Genomic DNA, 21472 nt, shown 5'->3' with positions numbered 1-21472 from the left:
CATGACTTAATTCCTACCACTAAAAAGAAAAGTAGTAATTAATTACCATAATTGCTCGGGGGAGCACTCCTCAATGTATTGGAGTGCATAAGAAATCAATTGCAATGATTCCCATAGACTTGTTATATATTAAGCTACATGCACCGCCTCATGTATCAATTCTTATCCATCAATTATGTATATATATATATATATATATATATATCTGTATATGTAGGACTGGTAATATATGTAACTTTATTATAAGATATTATAATTTTATGGTATTATAAAGAATTGCTCAATAAATATATATAAGTATATTATTACATGTAACGACTCCAGAAACATTTAAAAAATAATAATAATAATTAAAGTACGGAAATGTAATAAATGTTAAGGGTTTATATTTTTTACACGAATAATTTAAAGTAACAAACAACGTTACAGAATTCACTCTTTTGAAATAAACACAATAATAAGAAAATAAACGGGAAATAAAGAAATCTGACATCTACTCGCAATCCTCCTACGGATCACGCTCTAGAACCTGGTCTTCTTAATTTGAAGTAATTAAATAAATGATGAGTTACATTACTCCAGTAAGAATATCACACTATATCACTGTCACATAAGTAAATATTAGTATAAAATCAAAACACTAATGGAGCATTTAATTTAAATAAATTCGTTTATCATAAATAAAATCATTTACCGTTCACTTACCGTAGTGGGATTCATAAAAATAACTTATGCAGACAATTAATATCATACAGATTATGGTTTCATGTAAAATCAGCAACATAGCACATATTACAATCTATATACATCATCAATAAACCAAACAATAACTGTCACTTTTTTTCACCAGCCTACTAGTATCCATAGGGGTTTATAAGGATGTCTCCACTACATGTGAACCATTTCCTTTAACAATCTCAATTATGGGTCGTCCCCATACCCCGTTCAGTATGAGCACCAAATTATTAAACCTCAATACCCCGTCCGGTATGAGGGTGAAGCAGGCCGTCCCCATACTCCATCCGGTATGAGTGCCAAATTATCATGTCTCCATACCCCGTCCGGTATGAGACAACGTTCACGGTAGGGTTCCCTATGTACCCGGTCCGTATAACATCTCCCAAGATATCCAATAAGGCTGTCATCTTCATCTATTCATTTTCCACACAACTTTCCCGTTTTCCGTTAGTCTCCATTTTTCAAATCAACCATAATCACACAAGGAAACAAACATGCATAAGGGAATATAATTATATCTCAATTTTTTAACTAAACGGTGATCACGTAAGACAACAATACATCATTCAAATAATAAAATTGATAAATCAAATACTATCATATTTTTAAACTGTAATATAAATCAACAGAAATCAACAGAAAATAATTTTTGGTTTTGACTTCATTAGCAATCCATAATTAATTATGCACATTTACTAAATTCGCACAAAAAATTATATTATTATTTATTTAAACTTCAATTCTATGAGAGAAAATAGGGTGAGGGATCCTTACTCGATTTGATGTCCGAAAAGCTAAGCTATTCGACTGCGCCTACCAGTGATTTTTGGGTTCCCTGAATTTTTATTCGGGAATTAAAACGCGCTAATAATACCTACAAATGTTTCAAATAAACTCAAAATCAGTCATGAGGCCCACTTGACCAATTTCGAATTTCCAGGACGGCGGCTCTGTCGTGCTCCGGTGACGCCGCCACCACCTGTGATGGTGGTCCGCCTCGGTTCGGCTATTTTCGATTAATTCTACATCGATCCCTGTGAGAAAATACGTTAAAGGGCCTCGGTTGGCCGAACAAACACAAAAAAATCGAAACTCACCGGTGGCGGGGCTTTCCGGTACGACAGCTCCTTCGACTCACGTTGTGGTCGGGTATTTTGCTCCGGTCAACCTGTAGAGAAGGACGTGATGATCACAACGGTGGAAAAATTATACAGAATGAGAATTGAGAAAGGCCTCATCGGAGGCGTTTTGTGAAATTTCCCAAAGTGGCGGCGCCGGGCTTCATGGTATTTTATAGCCAATTGGCCAGTCTTTTTGCTTCGGTGCGGCGGTGGGTGGCGGCAGTGTCCTTCCAGCGGCGGTGTCCTTCTGACAGCCAGGTCTTCTTCTCCGACGAGGGGGTCTAGCAGCTAAGGTTAGGTTTGGTGTGGATGATGGTTATTTATATCCGTCCGCTTTTGATCTGGGCTGTCCATTTCGTTTGATATGGACCGTCCAATCGCGATTAAATATAGAGTGAATCTGGACCGTTCATCGCGATCCAATCTGGGTCGTCCATCGCGATCCACTCTGGGCCATCCGATCGCTTTCAAATTTGACCATCCAATCGCCTTTGAGGAGGGAATGCATCTGGGCCGTCTATGCGTGCAGGAATGGATATGAGTCATTCAATCACGGGCACACAGATCACCCGCATGGCCTCTTGTGTGGCACCGCGTCAACGTCCGCTACCACACGGCGTGTCCTAATTCACCGAGCCTGCTGACCGGGCGTCTGACATGGCGAAACTTTTTTAAATTTTATTTTGACCCTTTTTTTTATTTTTCTTTCAAAAATACCCACAGAACCCAAATTTTCACTCATTTTCCCTCAAAATTATTTTTAGTTTAATCCTCAATCAATCTTACTTTATTTTTACTCTAAATTAAATGAAAAATAAATTATAAAAATTATATTTATAAATTTTAAATTACATACAATCTATGAATCTTCCATATGTATAACTTATCTATAACATACCTTCCAGAGCATCTCCGACATCTGAATGAGATGGAGTTTGTACATTTGGTTCAGGAAAACATGACTGTGTCAGACTATGCTCGCAAGTTTCTAGAGTTAGGCCGATATTCCCCTGAGACATTATTGGATGAAGGCAGGAAGGCTAGAAGGTTCGAGTGGGGTCTTCGCTCAGAGATCAGACAACATTTGTTTGTGCTGGAGCTTAGGACTTATTCAGCTATTCTGGCCAAGGCACAGCTAGTGGAGAGGATCTTTCGCACCTTCTTTCAGGTAGTAAGGAACCTCAGACCCTCAGCTTCATCCCGCAGACCAGCACCTACTGCGCCTGTTCAATAGAACAAGAGGCCCAGGCCGGTGATCTAGACTCCCCCTCAGGCTTCAGTGACAGAACACAGTAAGATCTGTCAGCATTGTGGCAGGGATCATAGGGACCAACCCTGCTATCGCCTCAACAACACATGTCGCATATGTGATAGTGTCCAACATTATGCGAGGAAGTGTCCAAGGAACCAGAATCATGGCAGACCTCTTATTCAGAGCAGAGCTTACAATAGGATGCAGAAGCCAACCCAGACGTGGTATAGGATATGTACACTATCTGTAACTATCTTGCTCATGTTTTAATTGATACTGGTGCATCACATTCAATTGTCTCACCTATTTTTACATTAAAATTTGATGTATTACCTAATAAACTTGATTATGTATTGTTTGTGTCTACTGTTGGAAGTATGACACTATTGGAAAAAGCTGTATACAGAGTCTGTGTCATAGATATAGCAGATAGAAAATTGAGTGTGGACATTATAGAATAAGACACGGGGGACTTTGATGTAATTTTAGAAATGAATTAACTAATGGCGCATCACGCCACAATAGATTCTTTTAGCAAGAATGTTGTATTCAATCCTCCTAATGAGGAGCCATTTACAAATTAATAAAATCGTTTAGCATTTTTTTCCCTCACGATAAATTTTCTTATTATCAAGTACTTTAACCCTGCTGTTTTTTCTAACTAGGCAAACTCAAGAAAGAGATTTGTATTCAAGGTATTCCGGTAGTCTAAGACTTTTCAGATGTATTTTCGGATGAATTATCCGAACTGCCAGTGGATAGAGAAGTCGAATTCACCATAGATCTTCAGCCAGACACCCAGCCCATTTCGGTTGCTCCTTACCGTATGAACCATGTTGAGATGGAAGAACTAAGAAAACAGATCACTGAATTGTAGGACAATGGGTTTATCCAACACGGTGTGTCCCCGTGGAGTGTCGGAGTCACCTTTGCCAGAAAGAGAAATGAGACGTTGAGGTTATGTATTGATTACAGAGGTTTGAACAGAGTCACAATTAAGAACAAATATCCCCTCTCCAGGATTGATAACCTCTTCGATCAGTTGCAGGGTGCCCAGGTCTTCTCCAAAATATACCTACGTTCAGGTTACCATCATGTGAAAATCAGGACATAAGACATCCTCAAGACAGCCTTTCAAACCAGGTACGGACACTATGAGTTCTTGGTTATGTCATTTGGATTAACTAACGCCCTAACCATCTTTATGGACTTGATGAATAGAGTTTTCAGGCAATTTCTAGATCAGTTTGTTATTGTATTCATTGATAACATCTTGATTTATTCAAAAAATAGAGAGGAACACGCACACCATCTAACTCAAATTTTATAGGTTATCAAAGAAAAGAAGTTATATGCAAAGTTGAGTAAGTGTGGGTTCTGGCTTGAACAGACCACCTTCCTGGGACACACCATATCAAATGATGGAATGTTAGTGAACCTCGAAAAGGTTGAAGCAGTGCTCGGTTGCGAAAAATTGACATCAGTTAAGGAGATCCGTAGTTTTCTAAAAATGATGAGTTATTACCGCAAGTTTGTGGAAGGATTTTCTAGTCTAGCTGCTCATTTGACTCGGGCTCACGAAGAAGAATGTCAAGTTTGAGTGGAACGAGAACTGTGAAAGAAGTTTTTCAGAACTAAAGAAGTGGCTGACTACTGCACCTGTGTTGGCCTTACCGAACGGATCGGGTGGATATACAGTTTACAGTGATGCCTCTTATCTAGGTTTGGGTTGTGTGTTGATACAGTATGGGAAGGTCATAGTGTATGGGTCCAGACAGTTGAAGAGTCATGAGAAAAACTATTCTACCCACAACTTAGAGCTTGCTGCAATCATACACGCCTTGAAAACTTGACGTCTTTATTTGTATGGGGAAACCTTTCAGATCTATACCGATCACAAGAGTTTGAAATATATATTCACTTAGAAGGATCTCAACATGCGTCAGAGAATGTGGATAGTCTCAATGACTATGATTGCGATATCTTGTATCACCCGAGTAAGGGCAACGTGGTAGCCAACACACTCAGCAGGAAAAGTACAAGTACATTAGCCCAACTGATGGTTTCAGAATGCAGGCAGATAGAGGCTACACAACAAGTACGGCTTCAGGACTTGAGGAGAGTCACATGTTTAGGTCACCTGACCGTTCAACCTGAGTTAATGTAGAGAATAAGAGAAGCTCAATCCGCCGACTCCACCCTAGTAGCCCTCAAGAAAGATGCAGAATAGGGAGTTCACTTAAAATTTTGAGTCTCCGCCAATGGGTTGTTCAGATTCTAAGACAGGATATATGTTCCAAGAGACAGTGAGTTAAAGTAGGACATTATAACGGAGTCCCACAGCTCAAAGTTTGTCATGCATCCTGAAAACACTAAGATGTATCAAAGTATGCGACCCCGATTTTGGTGGAACGGGATGAAAAGAGATATAACTGACTTTTTTTCTAAGTGTTTTGTATGTCAGCAGGTCAAGGCAGAGCATCAACGCCCAGTCAGGCTACTTCAGTCATTACCGATCATGGAATGGAAGTGAGAACATATCACTATGGACTTCGTGATAGGATTACCTAAGACACACTCAAGACATGATACCATATGGGTAATTGTCGTCCGACTCACCAAGTCTTTCCACTTCTTAGCCATCAAGATGATCAATCCCTTGGACAAATTAGTAAGAATGTATATCTAGAAAATAGTCAGATTACATGGAGTGCTAGTGACAGTAGTGTCCGACAGGGACCCCACGTTCACTTCTCGATTTTAGTATAGCTTTCAGCAAGTCATGAGATTCCACCATCAGACTGATGGACAGTCAGAAAGGACAATTCGTACACTTGAGGATATACTCCGAGCTTGTGTCCTTGACTTCGAGGGCCATTGGGATGATCATCCACCCCTGATATAGTTGCCTACAACAACAGCTACCAAGCAAGTATTGGCATGACTCCGTATGAGGCATTATATGGGCGCCCATACAGATCATTGATTTGTTGGAAAGAAGTGGGTAATAGAAAACTGTTCGGTTCAGATCTGGTAGAGAAGACTACATCCAAAATAGTTAAGATAAAAAAGAACATGTAGACGGCTCAGAACAAGCAGAAGAGTTATGCAGACACCTGGAGGAGGGACTTGGAATTTGAGAAAGGGGATTGGGTGTTCCTTAAGGTCGCTCATTTCAAGAGAATCAGTAGGTTCGGTAAGAGGGGGAAACTGAACCCCCGATTTATTAGACCATTTGAAATCTTAGACAAAATTGGTATCGCTGCCTACAGACTAGCACTGTCTCCAGAACTTTCCAAGGTCCATAATATGTTTCATGTATCCATGCTACGCAAATACAACCCGGATCCCTCTCATGTCTTGGCCCACGATCCTCTTCCACTCCAGGAGGATCTGTACTACGAGGAAGTACTGGTCGGCATTGTGGATCGAAAGAGCAGATTACTTCGCAACCAAGAAATTTTCTTTGTAAAGGTCATGTGGCAGAACCGCACACTGAGGGAGGCTACGTGGGAGGTAGAATTAGACTTTAGAGTTCAATATCCCCAACTGTTTTATTGAGAGTGAAAGACAAATTTGAGGGATCAAATTTCTTTTAAGAATGGGAGAGTTGTAATACCCTAAAATAAATTATAAAAATTATATTTATAAATTTTAAATTACATACAATTTATTTTGAGGTGTTACATTATATTTGATATATTCGAAAATTATATTCTTTAATAAAATGAAATATATATTTTAGGTATTGAAAAAACTAAAAAGCTTTTGGTTGAGACATTTAGATTATGACTAAAAATTTATTGAAATTTTAATTTTATAAATCTTTATCAAAAATTTAAAACCGGGTAAATATTTTCAAATAATAAATTTATTATTTACTTCTTTTATTAATTAAAACATTACTAAATTCTATTAATTTTACTTTTTTAAAAAAATTTGAATAATAATATGATAAATGATATATTTCAACTTAAAATAAACAAAAAATCAGTGTAAAGATTGGTTTGATAAGGATTAAAATCATATTAAAATTGAATAAATAATATTAATAGATGAACGAGAAAAGAATCCCAAGGGTGACGTGGATTAGTTCGGGCCCCACAAGAGGCTTAATAGGATAGGTATCAATCCAACGACCAAAATCTAAAGTAAAAAAAAAAACTTCAAAGAGGAGAAAATGCATCGAATTAGGTACCTGCAGCTTGAACTTTGGATTTTAAAAAAGTAGTTAAAAATATTTATTAATACGGAAAACGTCAAATGTTATTTTCATTATCTTTAAATTATTAATTATAAAATAAAATTTTAAATATTATTCACTCAAATTTAAATTTTAAAAATGAACTTAGCATGATAATTATGACTGTATATATTGTATGTCAATAAAATTTTATATATTCCGTACACAATTTTAAAAATTTTAAAAAATTAATATGATAATATACATAATAAATATCTATTCAAAATTTTTAAACATAAACATATAAGTTAATGTTTAATTGACTATAAATTATAAATTCTCTATTTCTTAAATACTAAAAAATTATTTTTTGATAATATATAATAATTATTTATTAAAAGTTTTTAGAATATAATTTTTAATTAATTATAATTTATATATCAATAATTAATTTTTTAAATTATAAGTCGTATGTAATAAAAAATAGATTTTTGATATTTATAATTTTAAAATATATAATGTTAAATTCAAGAGTTCATTCATGAAGATATTTTTTTTTAGAATCTACAATAGTTGACATAAAATATAAAATTAAATTAAATTAATTTTATTTTGAATCTACACAATAAGTGACAGTAAGAAATTCAAGTTAATATAAATAATCCAATCTATTTACACTCTGATTTTGTATTAAAAAGTTCCAAAAGCATTGATGAAGTTTTACATAAGGGCACGTATGTAATAAATGAGTTAAATATATATAAAAATAAATAAATAAATAAATAAAATAAATAAATGATGGAATGGACGGTTGTGATGTTTAGCAGGGTAAGTATAAATAGGAATGAGAAAAGAAAAAAAAAAGAAAGGAAAAAGAAAAATAAGAGAAAAGGGAAATAAAAGGGGAGACGATCGATAGAAATTGGAGAGAGAGTTGGAGAAGGAAGAAACAAGAAGAGAGGGAAAGAGGCAGGCGGTCGAGGATTGAGAAAGAACCGGAGAAGGAGGAGTCGATCAAGGTGAGTGAGCAAGCCGTGGTTGTGGAGAACGATGGAGACAGGAGGTATCGTAAACTTAAATTTCAAATACTAAAAATGGCATAGTACAGTTGAGTGTTTATTTGGAAATACATATTGATGAATTGGACTCCAGCCGAGCGGGAGTGGATTTATGGAGAGGCTAGGGCGCAGTAGTAAGAAGAACGACTCGTAGGGAGTCGAAAGGAAAAGGAATAAGGAAGGAGAAATCTAGTAGGCGAGGGAGTGATGAAACCGTGAAGGAATTAGGAATGGGAGTGCGAAGAAAGACTGTTTGACTCTATGTTAGTATCTACGTTTATCGTTACTACCAGGAGAGGAAGTTGTGTAAGTAGAGTTTGGGCTAGGGAAGGGCAGTTTGAGAGGAATCATTGAGCGAAATCGTGAGAAGGAATAGTACGAGATGAATACTGAAAGGAGTGGAAAGAGATAGATGACAGTGAGAGTGAGAGGGAAATACACTAGTGTTAGGGAGTAGTTCGGGAGGGAATACTGGAAGGAGTGGCAAGAGAGAGATGACAGTATGAGTGAGAGGGAAATACACTAGTATTAGGGAGTAATTCGGGAGGGAATACTGGAAGGAGTGGAAAGAGAGAGATGATAGTGATGGTGAAAGGGAATTATATCAAAGTGAGGGAGGAGCCGAGAAGGACATTTTGAGAGGTATAAGAGGGAGAGATATAGTGAGATGAGATAAGTATGTAGTTAAGTGAATGGTTGGGTATAATGAATGTATATGTGAATACTGTGGAACGAATATGTGTGTGTGTGTTGGTATGAGTTAGTTTATGTTTTTTTTGGAACTTGTATGTATGTATGAACTGTTCTTTGTATTTGCTGGTTGTGCGTGCATGTGTGTTGTTAAACTATTGTTGTGGATATTATATAACTCTACTGGTGGTATTGTTGGTGACTGGATAAACCGATGTTGGTTATTGCTTATTTGTTAGTGCGGGGGAGGGGGAGGGGTGAGTTGGGTCGCTGATATTGGTGACGGATTTAGGGGTTACTGGGAAGATAACGGTGTGAATGTGTGACCATTTTATGGTCGCAGATTGATGAGAGTGGGGATGAGTTGGTTCGCCGATATTAGTGATGGAAGAAATGAATAAAGTTATGAGTGAGTGGCCAATTGGAGGTCAAGTGGTGACAAATAGGGGCGCCGATATTATTGACTGATGGAGGGGGGCGTTTACCTGGGAGTGTTTGTGTGAGTGAGTGGCCGAATTAGGGTCGAGTGGACAAATACGTGGGAAATGTTGGGATGGTTTAATGGGGTGACCGCACCTGGTAATAAGTGGGAAGGTTGATGATTCTTTCTCTTTAAGGAGATGTGTGGTGACCGTAGGGATAGGTGAACAAGGGGAGAAGGGTATGGGTAGGAAATATGGCGTGACCAATCGAAATGGAGACCTAAGGGGAGGAAAGAAGTATAACTGGTTTGCCAGACCTTGTATATGATTTAAGCTTACTTTATTGAGTTTCTGTATGCTCATTACCTATTATTTACAGATGATGTAGTACCGGAAATTGGACCAGAGCTACATGTTTCTGAACTAAGTGGGTAGAGAAGACGAAACAAGGAGTATGGATAAGGAAACGAAATACTTAGATAATTAGTAGCAAATAGCTCATTTGAAATGAGAAATTGTAAAATTATAAATTATCATATGGATAGATGTACAATAAATTCAGTAATTTGAATGATTTATGTTGAACCTTTGTCTATATGGATAATTAACATTGTTGATGAGATAATATATATTAGGTTAAGTATGCTAACAGAATAATTGTAATGCCGCGAAAAAAAATATATATATCGGGACGTTACAACGTATATATACATACATATATAGACACACCATTATTTGGGGATAGCCGTATTGATATAGGGCCTACAAAGAGAGATGTGAAAAAAGAAAAAGACAAAATAATCCTTTCGGTATATTATATATAAAGCTGGTTAGCCAGCAGCTTTGGTTCATCCTTTTTGTTGGTTTCTGGATTTTCATTAGTTGATTATATCCATCATGCATGTTATCAATTTCATTGGGTATGTATATATATATATATATATATATAAACACACACACACAGTTTTGTGGTATGTTTGATTGATGATAAAGGCCAACTTCCATTCTCAGTATTGCAAATTGATAGATTCTCTTTCTCTCTTTTCAACGCAGCTTGATGAATTTCTCACTTGTTCTATACACACACAAAATACTATAGCTTATCTAAGCCTCTTTCTTTTGCTCAACTACTACGACATCGTTTTGATGATGATAATAATAATAATAATAATAATAATAATAATTTATTTTCCATATTGATTAATTGATTCTTTTGATTTCATAATTGCTCTTACCAATCTACGAAGGAGGTCTTGTTTCAAATTCTAATAAAATCCGATCCATCTCGCGTCTATTTCATATAACCCAAGCCTAACCAATCCCATTCAAGCAAGCTCAAGCCCGTTAAGCCCACCACTTCAGGGTTAAACGACACCGTTTGCAAAATAAGAGATGATCAATCTGATGGTGATAATTATTCATGCATTTACTATATTGTAAACTTGCTTTTGGATTAATGATAATGCTAAAAGATTAACAGTTTTTCACCATGGCTACTATTAATTTATACACGGATATTTTTTTCTTAAGAAATATTAAATCAAAATTCATATGAAAAATTAATATATTTTAGGCAACATATATATATATATATATACGTATATATATTTATTAAAAAAATATGTAAAATAAAAAAGAAATTAAGTATAATTTCTATCAACTTCCAGTAGAATGTTTAGTGGGAAAACTCTGGAAATTTAGTGGACCAATTACGCGTCGGCTCTCACTTTTACTAACTAAAGTGTGAAGTTTGTGTCGGTGTTTTATTTATTTTTTTAATTTTTCATTTCCAAAAGAAAATTTTTACCCCAACTAAAAATCACACTGCATATATCTTCCAAATAAATATATGTACGTAAAAATTTGTTTATATTATGTAATAATTAAATAATATTATATAATAACTCAAATTATTATATAATATTAATTTGTAATATATTTTCAAGCAGAGGTACTTATTTCATACTTTATGCAAAAGCTCAAATTTAATTGCAATTTATATTATTTTTATCCTTAAATTTAATTTTATTACAATTTTTTTAAAAAAGGAAATTTATATCTCCTAATAAAATATTTTTTTGTAGGCGGTATGAATAGACGATTGGCTTCTTCGCTTGCAAGCAAAAAAAGATTCCTCTAATGATGTAATATTTATCACAACACAAAAAAGTGAAGAAAAAAAGAAAATCATAAAATTTAAACATTCTCAAACTAGAACCTTTTAGGTGTAATATAAAATTAGTATTTTATTTTTTCCAAAATTAAGGAAATTGGAGTTCATGAAAAGCGCATGACAGTCTGTAATCCGGTGTTTGTATTTATTGTGACAGTAAAAACACTTTCACCTACTCCTCCTCCTCTATAAATTCACCCTCTCCCTCTCTCCTTCTTCCTCACTCAACTTCCCTCATTCATCATCATCATTCCTCTTGTACACACTCATACACTACTCATCCATACTTAAATAACCTCAAATCACTCTCAAACTTCAGAAAGATGAAGAAGCTAGCCTTTCTATCCTTCTTTCTCGCATTTCTTCTCCTCACTTCCTCTTTCTTTTACCCCTCCATGGCTGCTGATTCAGGTAAGCGCTCTCTCTTTTTCGTTTCTCAAATAAGTATAACATACATGTTTATGTTACGTATGTATATGAGGAAATAATGAGAGGATTTTTTCTGGGTTGAGAAATTAGGGTTCTGTGACTCAAAGTGCGGAATGAGATGCTCCCGAGCAGGAATAAAGGACAGGTGCCTCAAGTACTGTAAAATTTGCTGCATGAAATGCAACTGTGTTCCTTCTGGAACTTATGGGAACAAGCATGAGTGCCCTTGTTACAGGGACTTGAAGAACTCCAAGGGAAACCCTAAGTGTCCTTAAGCTTAATAATCTATTGGATCCTTCAAGCTTCACTACTCATATATGTAATAAATATATGTACGTATATTATTACGATGAGTTTAGCTAGCTGGTTTTGATTAGTTACTCGTATACGCTGGACCCAGATCATAGATGTCTACCTCCTTTCTATATGTATAAGGTTACTGTATGCATTGGCTGCTTATATATATGTGTGTGTGTGTGTGTATATATATATATATATATATATAGCCATTAGGCTATATATAGAAGGAAGTTATGAATTGGTATCTGCTGTATTTTATCAGGTAAATTATAATATGAATGGGTCCTTGGTGTTTGGTATTCACTCTGCAAGTTCACCACTAATAGAAAAAAAGTTACAGAAATTAGCCAAAAAAAGAAACAGAAAAGCCATCTGAACTCTAAGGGTTCAATCACAAGTTTGAAAATTTAATTTAAATTATGAAATGATCAACCAAATGGGTTCTTGAAAAAATTTGATTACGATACTTATTGAGTTTGCAGTTTAAGTAAATAAAAATATAATATCCTAAAAATTACACCCCTCATTTTTCATGCACCGTATGTAAGTACGTATACATATATATATATATATGAAATACGTAAATATACGTATATGTATGTATAGGTAAAGGAAGCTAGGGTATTGTAAATTGTAAGCATGGGACATGGAAATATATTTGTGGGGGCAAAGATCACATGCAGTGCAAGTGTACAATGATAGCCGCAGAGACCCCTTCAATTTGTTTGTTATGGCGGTCCCCTCCTCAGTTTTTATTCATTCATGATATCTGCCCGCTGTTTGGTTTTTCTTCTGTGTTACTGCTCATAAAATAATACATTGAATTATTCTTCATCCGTCTAAATTTTAGAGTAAATTAATTTAATTCTATTATACAAATTATAATTAATACATACATATAATTTTTACTTTTACTAACCAAACATTATTTATTTGGTAATGTGGATTTCGTTTAAGAAAAATCTTTACTAACCAAATCATTTATTTCGTAATGTCCTTTTGGTCTAAGAAAATATCAAGTGTTTTGGTAAAGAAAGTTAATGACATAACAATATTTGTGTGGGTATCTTTAATTAGTTGGTTTATGATGCTCCTACTTTGGACGCATCTCCAATTTCATACTAATCTTAATATTTATAGGTTAAAAATATAATGTATTATATTTAAATTGCAAAAATTTTCACCTAGAAGGACATTTATTCCAAAGCTTCCCTTTTTTTTTTTTTTTTTTTTTCATTAGTCGTTTTTATTAAAATAATAATAATAATAACGAAAATAATTTAAAATTAAATTCAGTTTAAATTTTAGTTTTATAAAATATGAATAGAAAGACAATTAAAATGAATTATAAGTTAATTCTATCAAATTTAAGTTAGATATTATCGTATTTTTCTGTTAATTAGTGAGAGTATCTATTCATTAAAATGAAATTAAAGAGAAATAAATTTGATTATATTAAATTTCAAATATAAATGAAAATGCAAATAAAATAAATAAATCAACATTTTACTTCTAAACATTACGTTTTAAATTTAAATTACATGTTTTTCTAATTTCTTTTTCTTTATGAGAAAAAAAAAATACAAATATATATTGTAAAGTAAACAATTTTACTACAACTAACAAACTTTTTATATATCAGATAATTAAAATCTAAAAATTAAATAAAAATAAAATACACTTTAATCAAACAGAAATTTAAAAATAGTGGGCTGGGGAAATAGATACCTTACTAACAACAAGCGTTTGTAATGCCTATAATTTGCATTTTCCACTAATTGAATCTTCTACATTCCAGTTAAAAATACATGTGCTTTTTCAAGAACATTTGATCCAAAATTACAAGCATGTCACGATTACTTTCAGTATGTTTTACATTTTTCTTCCTTTGCCATCCATCCTCTTTCTCCATTGTACCAAAAAGAGGACTGCAACAATCTTAGCTTCAATGGTGTTAATAGGAATCATCAGTGCTCTGTCGCACCTCATTTCTCTTGCCAGATCAGTAATAAACAAAAAACACTATGCACCGACTGAGATTAGCAGACCTTGGTGAAATTTTCGGGTCTCATAGAGGCTGAAGCTCTTGTTCTGGAACCATGGTTCCAACAGGCTTGTATGTAACAATTACTTGCGATCTGCGTCTCCAGACCAACCATACCCCAATGGTTGATAAGCAAGCAAGAAGACTAACAAGGACTCCAATAAAAACAGCCAGAAAATGTTGCCGCCACCAGTTCCTGAGATGAAGAGAAGAAGATGCAAAAATTGAATTCTGAATCAGAAAAGAAAAACTTTAAGATAAAAGGATAACACGATCAACAGTTGCAGTACGCATGCCATACAATCAGAAACATCAAAGATGAAAAATTGAAAAAATAGTGACTTTTATCTCCTCAATAATTTGTCTCAAGATTTACATAATTGGAATAAATATTATAATCGTGTTCTTAAAGTCAATATTTATTATGGTTCTGGTGATATGGTCCACCAACCTAACACCCAAAGGTCATAGTAACAGCACTGACAATATAACCCAGTCATACGTTGTGCAACAGTTTTACATCAAGATGATCCCACAATCACTGCATGCCCACCAACTCAGGATTTCAAGTGGCCAACCAGATGTCTGACCTACCATCCGCAACTGCATATGAAGCCATACAGGTACTGTATCTTTTATGCACAGTGTACAGAGAATTGACAAGCCATTCACTTGTTCATGGTCTTAACCAAGACAAATTTCAACTTGACAGAGCATTAAGAGATCAACGTTCCAAATAAAAAAATACAGCATCAAAACTAACCATGTTGACTCTTTCGAAACTCATGATGTCATTTTTTTTAATAACTCAAGATATCAAATTTAGGCAGATCCATTAACTTGGATAAGTTAACAGACTTGAATTTTAATCTTCCAACCATGCCATTGTAGTGGCAAACCCATGACACATTGGGTAAGTTCTTTGAATTAGAAGAAAATTGTCAGATGTTTTCTTTTTTGAAAGAGGTGGCTATTGAACTCAAGCATTCTATAGAAAATGCTAGGGCATGACAGACCACAAGGCTAAACATAGAATGCTTGGGCATGACAGACCACAAGATGGTAATGACATGCCTGGTTCAACATAATAATGCTTGGTTTCCAAGCCAGTCAAAAGAACTAGATGACTGTCCTTCAGAAAGGACATACTCTGGATGCCAAGATAACAGAGCTGTTTTGTGAACAAGGACATGAGTAAAACTATCGCAGTATAACATAAGGTAATAACTGTTTCAGCTGAAAATAGCAGGTACAGGGGACATACAGATTCATTTCAGGTTCAGCATTCCATTCAACCAACTGATAACTCCCAAACCTCTCAGGCAAATGCAAACGATGTTCCTTCAAACGCAGAATTATATTCTGCATGCAAGGATGTAAAAAAAGCTTTGATTGAATATATTGCCAATCAATAGGAAAAGGATTTAATAGTACAAGCATGCTTTGGTGTCGAAGCAATAGCATTACCAGTGCCGTGGTATTAGATATATAATTGGCAGATTGACCAGGAAAGATACCCAACTTAATAAGGTATTCGTTTCCTTCGGATGTAAAATTCAACAAACGAACCTGATCACAATCAATTGGTAAACGTGATTGAATTATTTTAATTGAATCTGTCATTAGATTAGTCACCTTAACAGAAGAGAATCTTAAAAACCATACCTGTGAATTGTCAATTTCCAACTCATGAGCAATAAAAACAGCAAGTTCAGTGACATTGGATTTAACATCGGAATCATTCTTGCTAATTGACATGTCAAACGTTATAAACCCAATTCGAAATGAACCTATGAATCACATGCAGGAACAGTCTTTATCAGAGGGGAAATTGCAGCCCAAGCTACAACTTAAGAATGTGCACCAAAACATGACAACAAACAGTAACTATGAAATCATGAAAAGATGATGATAATAACAGCAGCTGTGATGGTGGTCATGGTGATGGCAATGGGCATGATGGGAAGCAACAAAAACTTACAAAATCAGATGCACATAGAGAAACATGACTAGTTTCACATATAAATGAAGTTGAAGAATAACAAGGCAGTATCCCAGAAACTCCAGGGAGAAAGTAAGGTTCAATCTACAGCAATAGATAGTCAAACGATGGAAAATTAACTGTTTTCATATTGTGGGAGAAGTTTAAAAAATTATTTGCAAAGTAAAAATTAAAAGAGGAATTCTGGCATATGGTTGACAGGGACAAAACAAATGGCTAGTTCATCTTACGGAAACTGCAGGTTAAGCAACAAAAACTTACTGGAAGACAAGTAACAAGAAAGGTAATGATAGGAGAGGAGCATTTGGGTAGATGATCCACTAACCTTCCCTATCCCACCTCGGATGGGGTAGATAAAAATCTATAATTAATGGGTTATATATGACTGGGTGTTGCTAGAAAGTTATAAAACCGAAATGGAATATGTAGTATGGATTTAAATGAATTACCCATTCCGCCCCATATAAAATTAATAATTTTTTAATTTCATTTTTGCTTATAAATAAATTGATTAAATTTTGAGTAATAAATGTTTAATGTTGTATATTTTATTATATATTTTATCATTGAGTATTATACTTAAACATTAGTTTAAATTATATTTTATTTACATTAATACTTTAGATTTTTTAATTAATTTTTACTATTTATTTAAATATTTCATAAAATTTTTTAAAATTAAAAAAATAGGTAAATAGGATAGGTGACGAATAGAAAGTTCTACGTGAAAGGCGAATGGCGAGTAAAAAACTTTTTACCCGCTTTGATATGGGGCATGTATGTGTTTATGTTTTCACTAGCTGGGTGGATATGCGACTTGACATACTCACACCATACCTGCCCTGTGCCCATCCCTAGACTAACATCTTTTTAAAATCAAGCTCAACAAGCAATGTCGGGCATGCTGCTTATTTCGATCCACAATCTTAAGACTTATGAGTGCCAAGTAGATAAGGTCCTTGAGATTGAGATCTGGTGACTGGACCTTTGAGAATTGAAATCAGAAGCAAAACTGATGTTCTTGACTTGGTTCTTCCCTTTCCTTCCTATGTTAACTATTGGTCTAAGAGCTCATTAGAGGGAACCCTTGAATCCCATAACAAAAGGAAGTAAATTGGTTTCTTCCAGCATATATCCTCTACTCCAACCTTGTGTCTTTTTGTACCAGAGTTGCAACTGCTTCTTAAGGACCAGTTAAAGATAACCATATCCCATGTAAATATGATCTTCTTACAACATAAATCTAACTCCTAACTACCAATCTGCTAATTCCTGCAATACCCTAATAACCACATCATATAACCACTAAACTTTCCTATCTTAGATACATATATAAACAAAACTAAAACTTACTTTCTTCCAAACCATTTGCCTGTAACAAAAGTGGTTCCATTTATTGAAAAAATCAAACTCAAGACCAGAAAAAGCAGTTCACTGCCAGAAATAATATCCCAACAAACAGCAAAGACTTTTTCGGGATGCAGAATTGAATTTTAGAAGTAGCAGAAATTTCATAAGCTCAAAGTTACTCTACCTGGAAGAACATTAGGAGGCAATCCACTTGGAGCAAGGTTAGGAGACATCTCAAAATTCGTATCATTCTTTTGGAAAACTGATGGTGCTGGTGCAGAAGCATTTGGCAACTGCAGTGTCCTCCAAAGTTCAGAACAATTAGTTTTCCAAAAGCCAATCTTATCATTCTCCCTATCATAAGTCACCAGAGTATTGCGCACAACAATTCCTGTATCATATTAATCAATGTCAAAAAGTTATAATCCATTTAGGAGTATCCCAGCTGGAAAAGATAAAGAGCTGTTATTTGTAGCTTGCAAAAGAGAGGTGGAGAGATTGTAGAATTTACTCATAGGATATCCATAGTAAAATTTCATCTAGATACACACAGGCGGTCGGCAAGAAATGTACTATACCTCCTAAAAGAGTAGTTGAATCTCCATTCTGAAAGATTCCCAGGCAATAAGCACCTCTAACCTTTGTATGCTATACCACATGCCGAGACAGAAAAATAGAAGGGGGAGAAAATACGTCTTAAGAATATACGTTAAAAATAAAAGATGAAAGAACATACTAGAGCAACTTTTTTAAGAATTTTAAAAATGATGAATACCCGGAACAAGTAGTTCTCAGGAGACAGGGATAATTTTTGTCCATTGCTGAACACCATGTCAACTTCTGGAAAAGTTTTGGATAGCTCAGAAATATCCCTAAGCCACATTCAATTACAAATACTTAGGGGTAGTGGTAAGGCAGATCATCACTAATAATAGGGTAGAGCTCAAGAATCAACACATTTATTTAATGGAGAGAATACCTTCCAGCACCAGAAAAACAAATGTCATCATAATTTGGGTCAGGACCATGGATCTGTTTGAGAAAATGAATCTCTTTCATGACCTGCATGAAGTTTTACGGGAATGAACAATATAAACTTTGCCAAGAAAAATCCACTGAACATGGTTAAGTTATCAAATATTGCATTGTTGCTTAATTTTGACAACATAAACCTTAAATAGCCTGTCCAATGAATGAGTGATGCATTTTTGCATTGTAATGAATTCCTGATGTTGTTTTTTACTCTACAAGATTAGTCAACCACTTGTTATCCTAAAGGACATAACCTTACATATTAATCACAATAAAAATAACTGTTACTTGACCAGTCAACCTATTCCAATTATTAAACATCATTATTTTCCACCCCTTTTTTTGGGCTTCTTAGTGGCAGGCAAAAGGCCACAACCTATTGTAGAAATATCACCAATAAAAATGCAGTATAGAAAATATGTCTCATCCTTTTTGAGCCTCAAATATGACCAGAAGTGACAGTAACATACGAAGCTGAAATTAAGTGTTAAGTCTAACTTAAGACAAGGCGAATTTCAGAATGGAAGATCTTACAGCATTCCTAAATGCAATAAAAGCATCTTTCGGAAGGTAGGCATATGTTGTTCCGCTGTCCAATACTGTTCCATGCTTTCCATCAAAGATCTTTGGACTTAACTTCAATGGTTTGCCAGCGACACGCAGTTCCTTCAGTTCAATGTTGTAGTATGGACTGTTACCACCCAAAAACTATAGTGAATGTGTGAGAAGCACCAGATGCATTCTCTGAAAAAATGAATAGACAACTAGGAGAAGATATCATACCTACGGAAAGGATCAGAATGAGAGAAAACCATGTCAGCAGGAGGAGAAATCCTGCCAAGGACCATAGCACCCCCACCAACATCCATACCACCATAACATAATGAAAATGAGTCACTAATAACACCCTTGTCAACAAGTTGGTCGACAATACTTAGCCTGCCACGACCCAAACCCATTATGCCGTCAGCACGTTGGCTGTAAAGATCACCTGTTTCTGCATTTTCACAACCAAAAACAGCATGCTGAGGCACAAGTTCACTTTCATTGCCAAAAGAAATGATGTCCTCACTTAGCACCCCACTGCTTGAGCTCATCTCAGCATACCGTCTTTCATAAATGCATTGTTTTCCCTCATCATCACAATTACAACTGGGATTACATTTCAAAGGTCTGTAGGTGCTAGATAACTCTGGCTGGAACCTTGGATCCTGAAGAGAAGCAGAACTTGGCTCATAAAAATGATTAAACAATATGCAGAAACTCTAGCATAGCCCTTGTGATAAAATATTTCTGGAGAGGGACTCCAAAATCATTAAATTCTCAGCCTAGTCGTTGAGAAACTTGAGCCCAAAAGGGTGAAGAAACTGATTTTTTAAAGACGAGAACAGTGTATTTTTTAAATTAATTCCTGGATGATGATTATTTGGTATATCTAACCCAATTTCTTAAATTTCCTACAATTTTCATGCGAAAATAATGCATGTTCATGTCTAATTCTAAAATTCATCATGTAAAATTCCTCCACCCTTTTTTCGGTATGCCTTATTATAGCATAGGAAGAAAAATAAAGAGAAGTGCATGACTGGAAAAAATAAAATAAAAAGAATGATAATACAGTAAAAGGAAAACCGCAAATTATGCTTCAAAATCATAAAACCAACAAACCTGATGCTTGCCGCAGTGTTCACAAGTAGAACATGGAACATAAGTTACAGTACTCCCCGAATCTACAATCAGAGCAAACTCCTGGGGCGGCGATCCAATCCATAGCCGCGTCGTGTAATAACTGGAGATACAATCATAAAAATAAGAAATTCAAAACTACTCATACTAATCGGTAAAATGGAACTGAATAACAGGGGAAGAATAAACAGAATGAAAATAACCCGTTGGAGAGGAGATCATCGTAGAGTCTCATGCGAGCATTAGGGGTGTGAGTAGGGAGCTGAGATTGTTGGAGATGGCGCCGATTTTCAGCGGATAGGCGCAACGAAGAGTTGTGTGACGAGAACTGTAAAGGGATCACCATGGGCGGCCGGTGCCGGTGCCTGGCACCGATTGACGACGAATCGACGCGGCGATAGAGATCGGACAAACCAATTAAAGAACAGTAGAAGATGACGAGGTATGAGGTGATATGAGTCCAAGCCCAAGCCATGGGGTTTTGCTTGAAGACGAAAGAGGGAGCTTTGGTCAACCCGCGGGGAGTTGCAGAGGACTCTCCCCCTCTTCTTAATATCGCAAGCCATGTCTGCAGTCTGCAGTCCGCAGTGCATTTTACTCAGCCAATAAGAGACTGCCACGTAATGGTCTCGCAATTGAGAGTCAACTGGTAAATTTTGCTCGTTAATTGGCCGTTACTCGTTTAGTTGTACAGATTTTTAATATTTGTTTTATAATAATTTTCAATTTTGAAATAAGAAAAACTGGGGATTATTTTAATTTTCGGGGCGTTGAATTGGTTTTTTTTTGGTTTAATAAATCTATTTTATTATGTAATATATAATAGTGTCCAATTTACACGTATTTCTTTTGAATTTATTTTAGCAGAAGAGATTAGCATTCGAATAAATAATTTAAATTTCTACTGGTAGGAAAATTGAATTGGGTAGTCATGACGTTGTATTTATAAAGTTTTTGGGTAAAATTAAGAAGACATGATTTTGTCATGTTAG

General features: G+C 35.2%; 2 protein-coding genes across 5 annotated transcripts; one reads left to right on the top strand and one right to left on the bottom strand.

Moving 5' to 3' along the window:
- The first annotated feature begins 11843 nt into the window (after positions 1–11843).
- On the top strand, positions 11844–12525 carry LOC148270449 (peamaclein-like). Its single transcript, XM_088221504.1, has 2 exons — positions 11844–12048; positions 12157–12525. Exons 1-2 carry the CDS (start codon positions 11961–11963, stop codon positions 12339–12341), a joined length of 273 nt encoding a protein of 90 aa, XP_088077630.1. The 5' UTR covers positions 11844–11960; the 3' UTR covers positions 12342–12525.
- Positions 12526–14079: 1554 nt separating this feature from the next.
- LOC110818767 (Eukaryotic aspartyl protease family protein) lies at positions 14080–21021 on the bottom strand. Of its 4 annotated transcripts, none has more exons than XM_022047746.2 (12): positions 20684–21021; positions 20463–20583; positions 19578–20005; positions 19329–19485; positions 18742–18824; positions 18538–18634; positions 18341–18410; positions 17947–18153; positions 16076–16200; positions 15878–15979; positions 15675–15772; positions 14080–14606 (listed from the first exon to the last, which is right to left on the bottom strand). In XM_022047746.2, the coding sequence occupies exons 1-12, from the start codon at positions 20953–20955 to the stop codon at positions 14435–14437; spliced, it is 1932 nt and encodes a 643-aa protein (XP_021903438.1). In that variant the 5' UTR covers positions 20956–21021; the 3' UTR covers positions 14080–14434. The 4 variants fall into 4 exon arrangements, with proteins under 4 accessions (XP_021903438.1, XP_088077629.1, XP_021903440.1 ...); XM_088221503.1 differs by lacking the exon at positions 20684–21021 and having other exon boundaries at positions 19578–19791; positions 19902–20005; XM_022047747.2 differs by lacking the exon at positions 14080–14606 and adding an exon at positions 14737–15013.
- Between the last annotated feature and the right edge of the window lie 451 nt (positions 21022–21472).

This window comes from Carica papaya, chromosome 1, assembly GCF_054855325.1.
Source record: "Carica papaya isolate Zhongbai chromosome 1, ASM5485532v1, whole genome shotgun sequence".
Taxonomy (NCBI): Eukaryota; Viridiplantae; Streptophyta; class Magnoliopsida; order Brassicales; family Caricaceae; genus Carica; species Carica papaya.
Note: the sequence above shows the minus strand (reverse complement) of the source record. Positions and strands in the feature narration are given on the sequence as shown.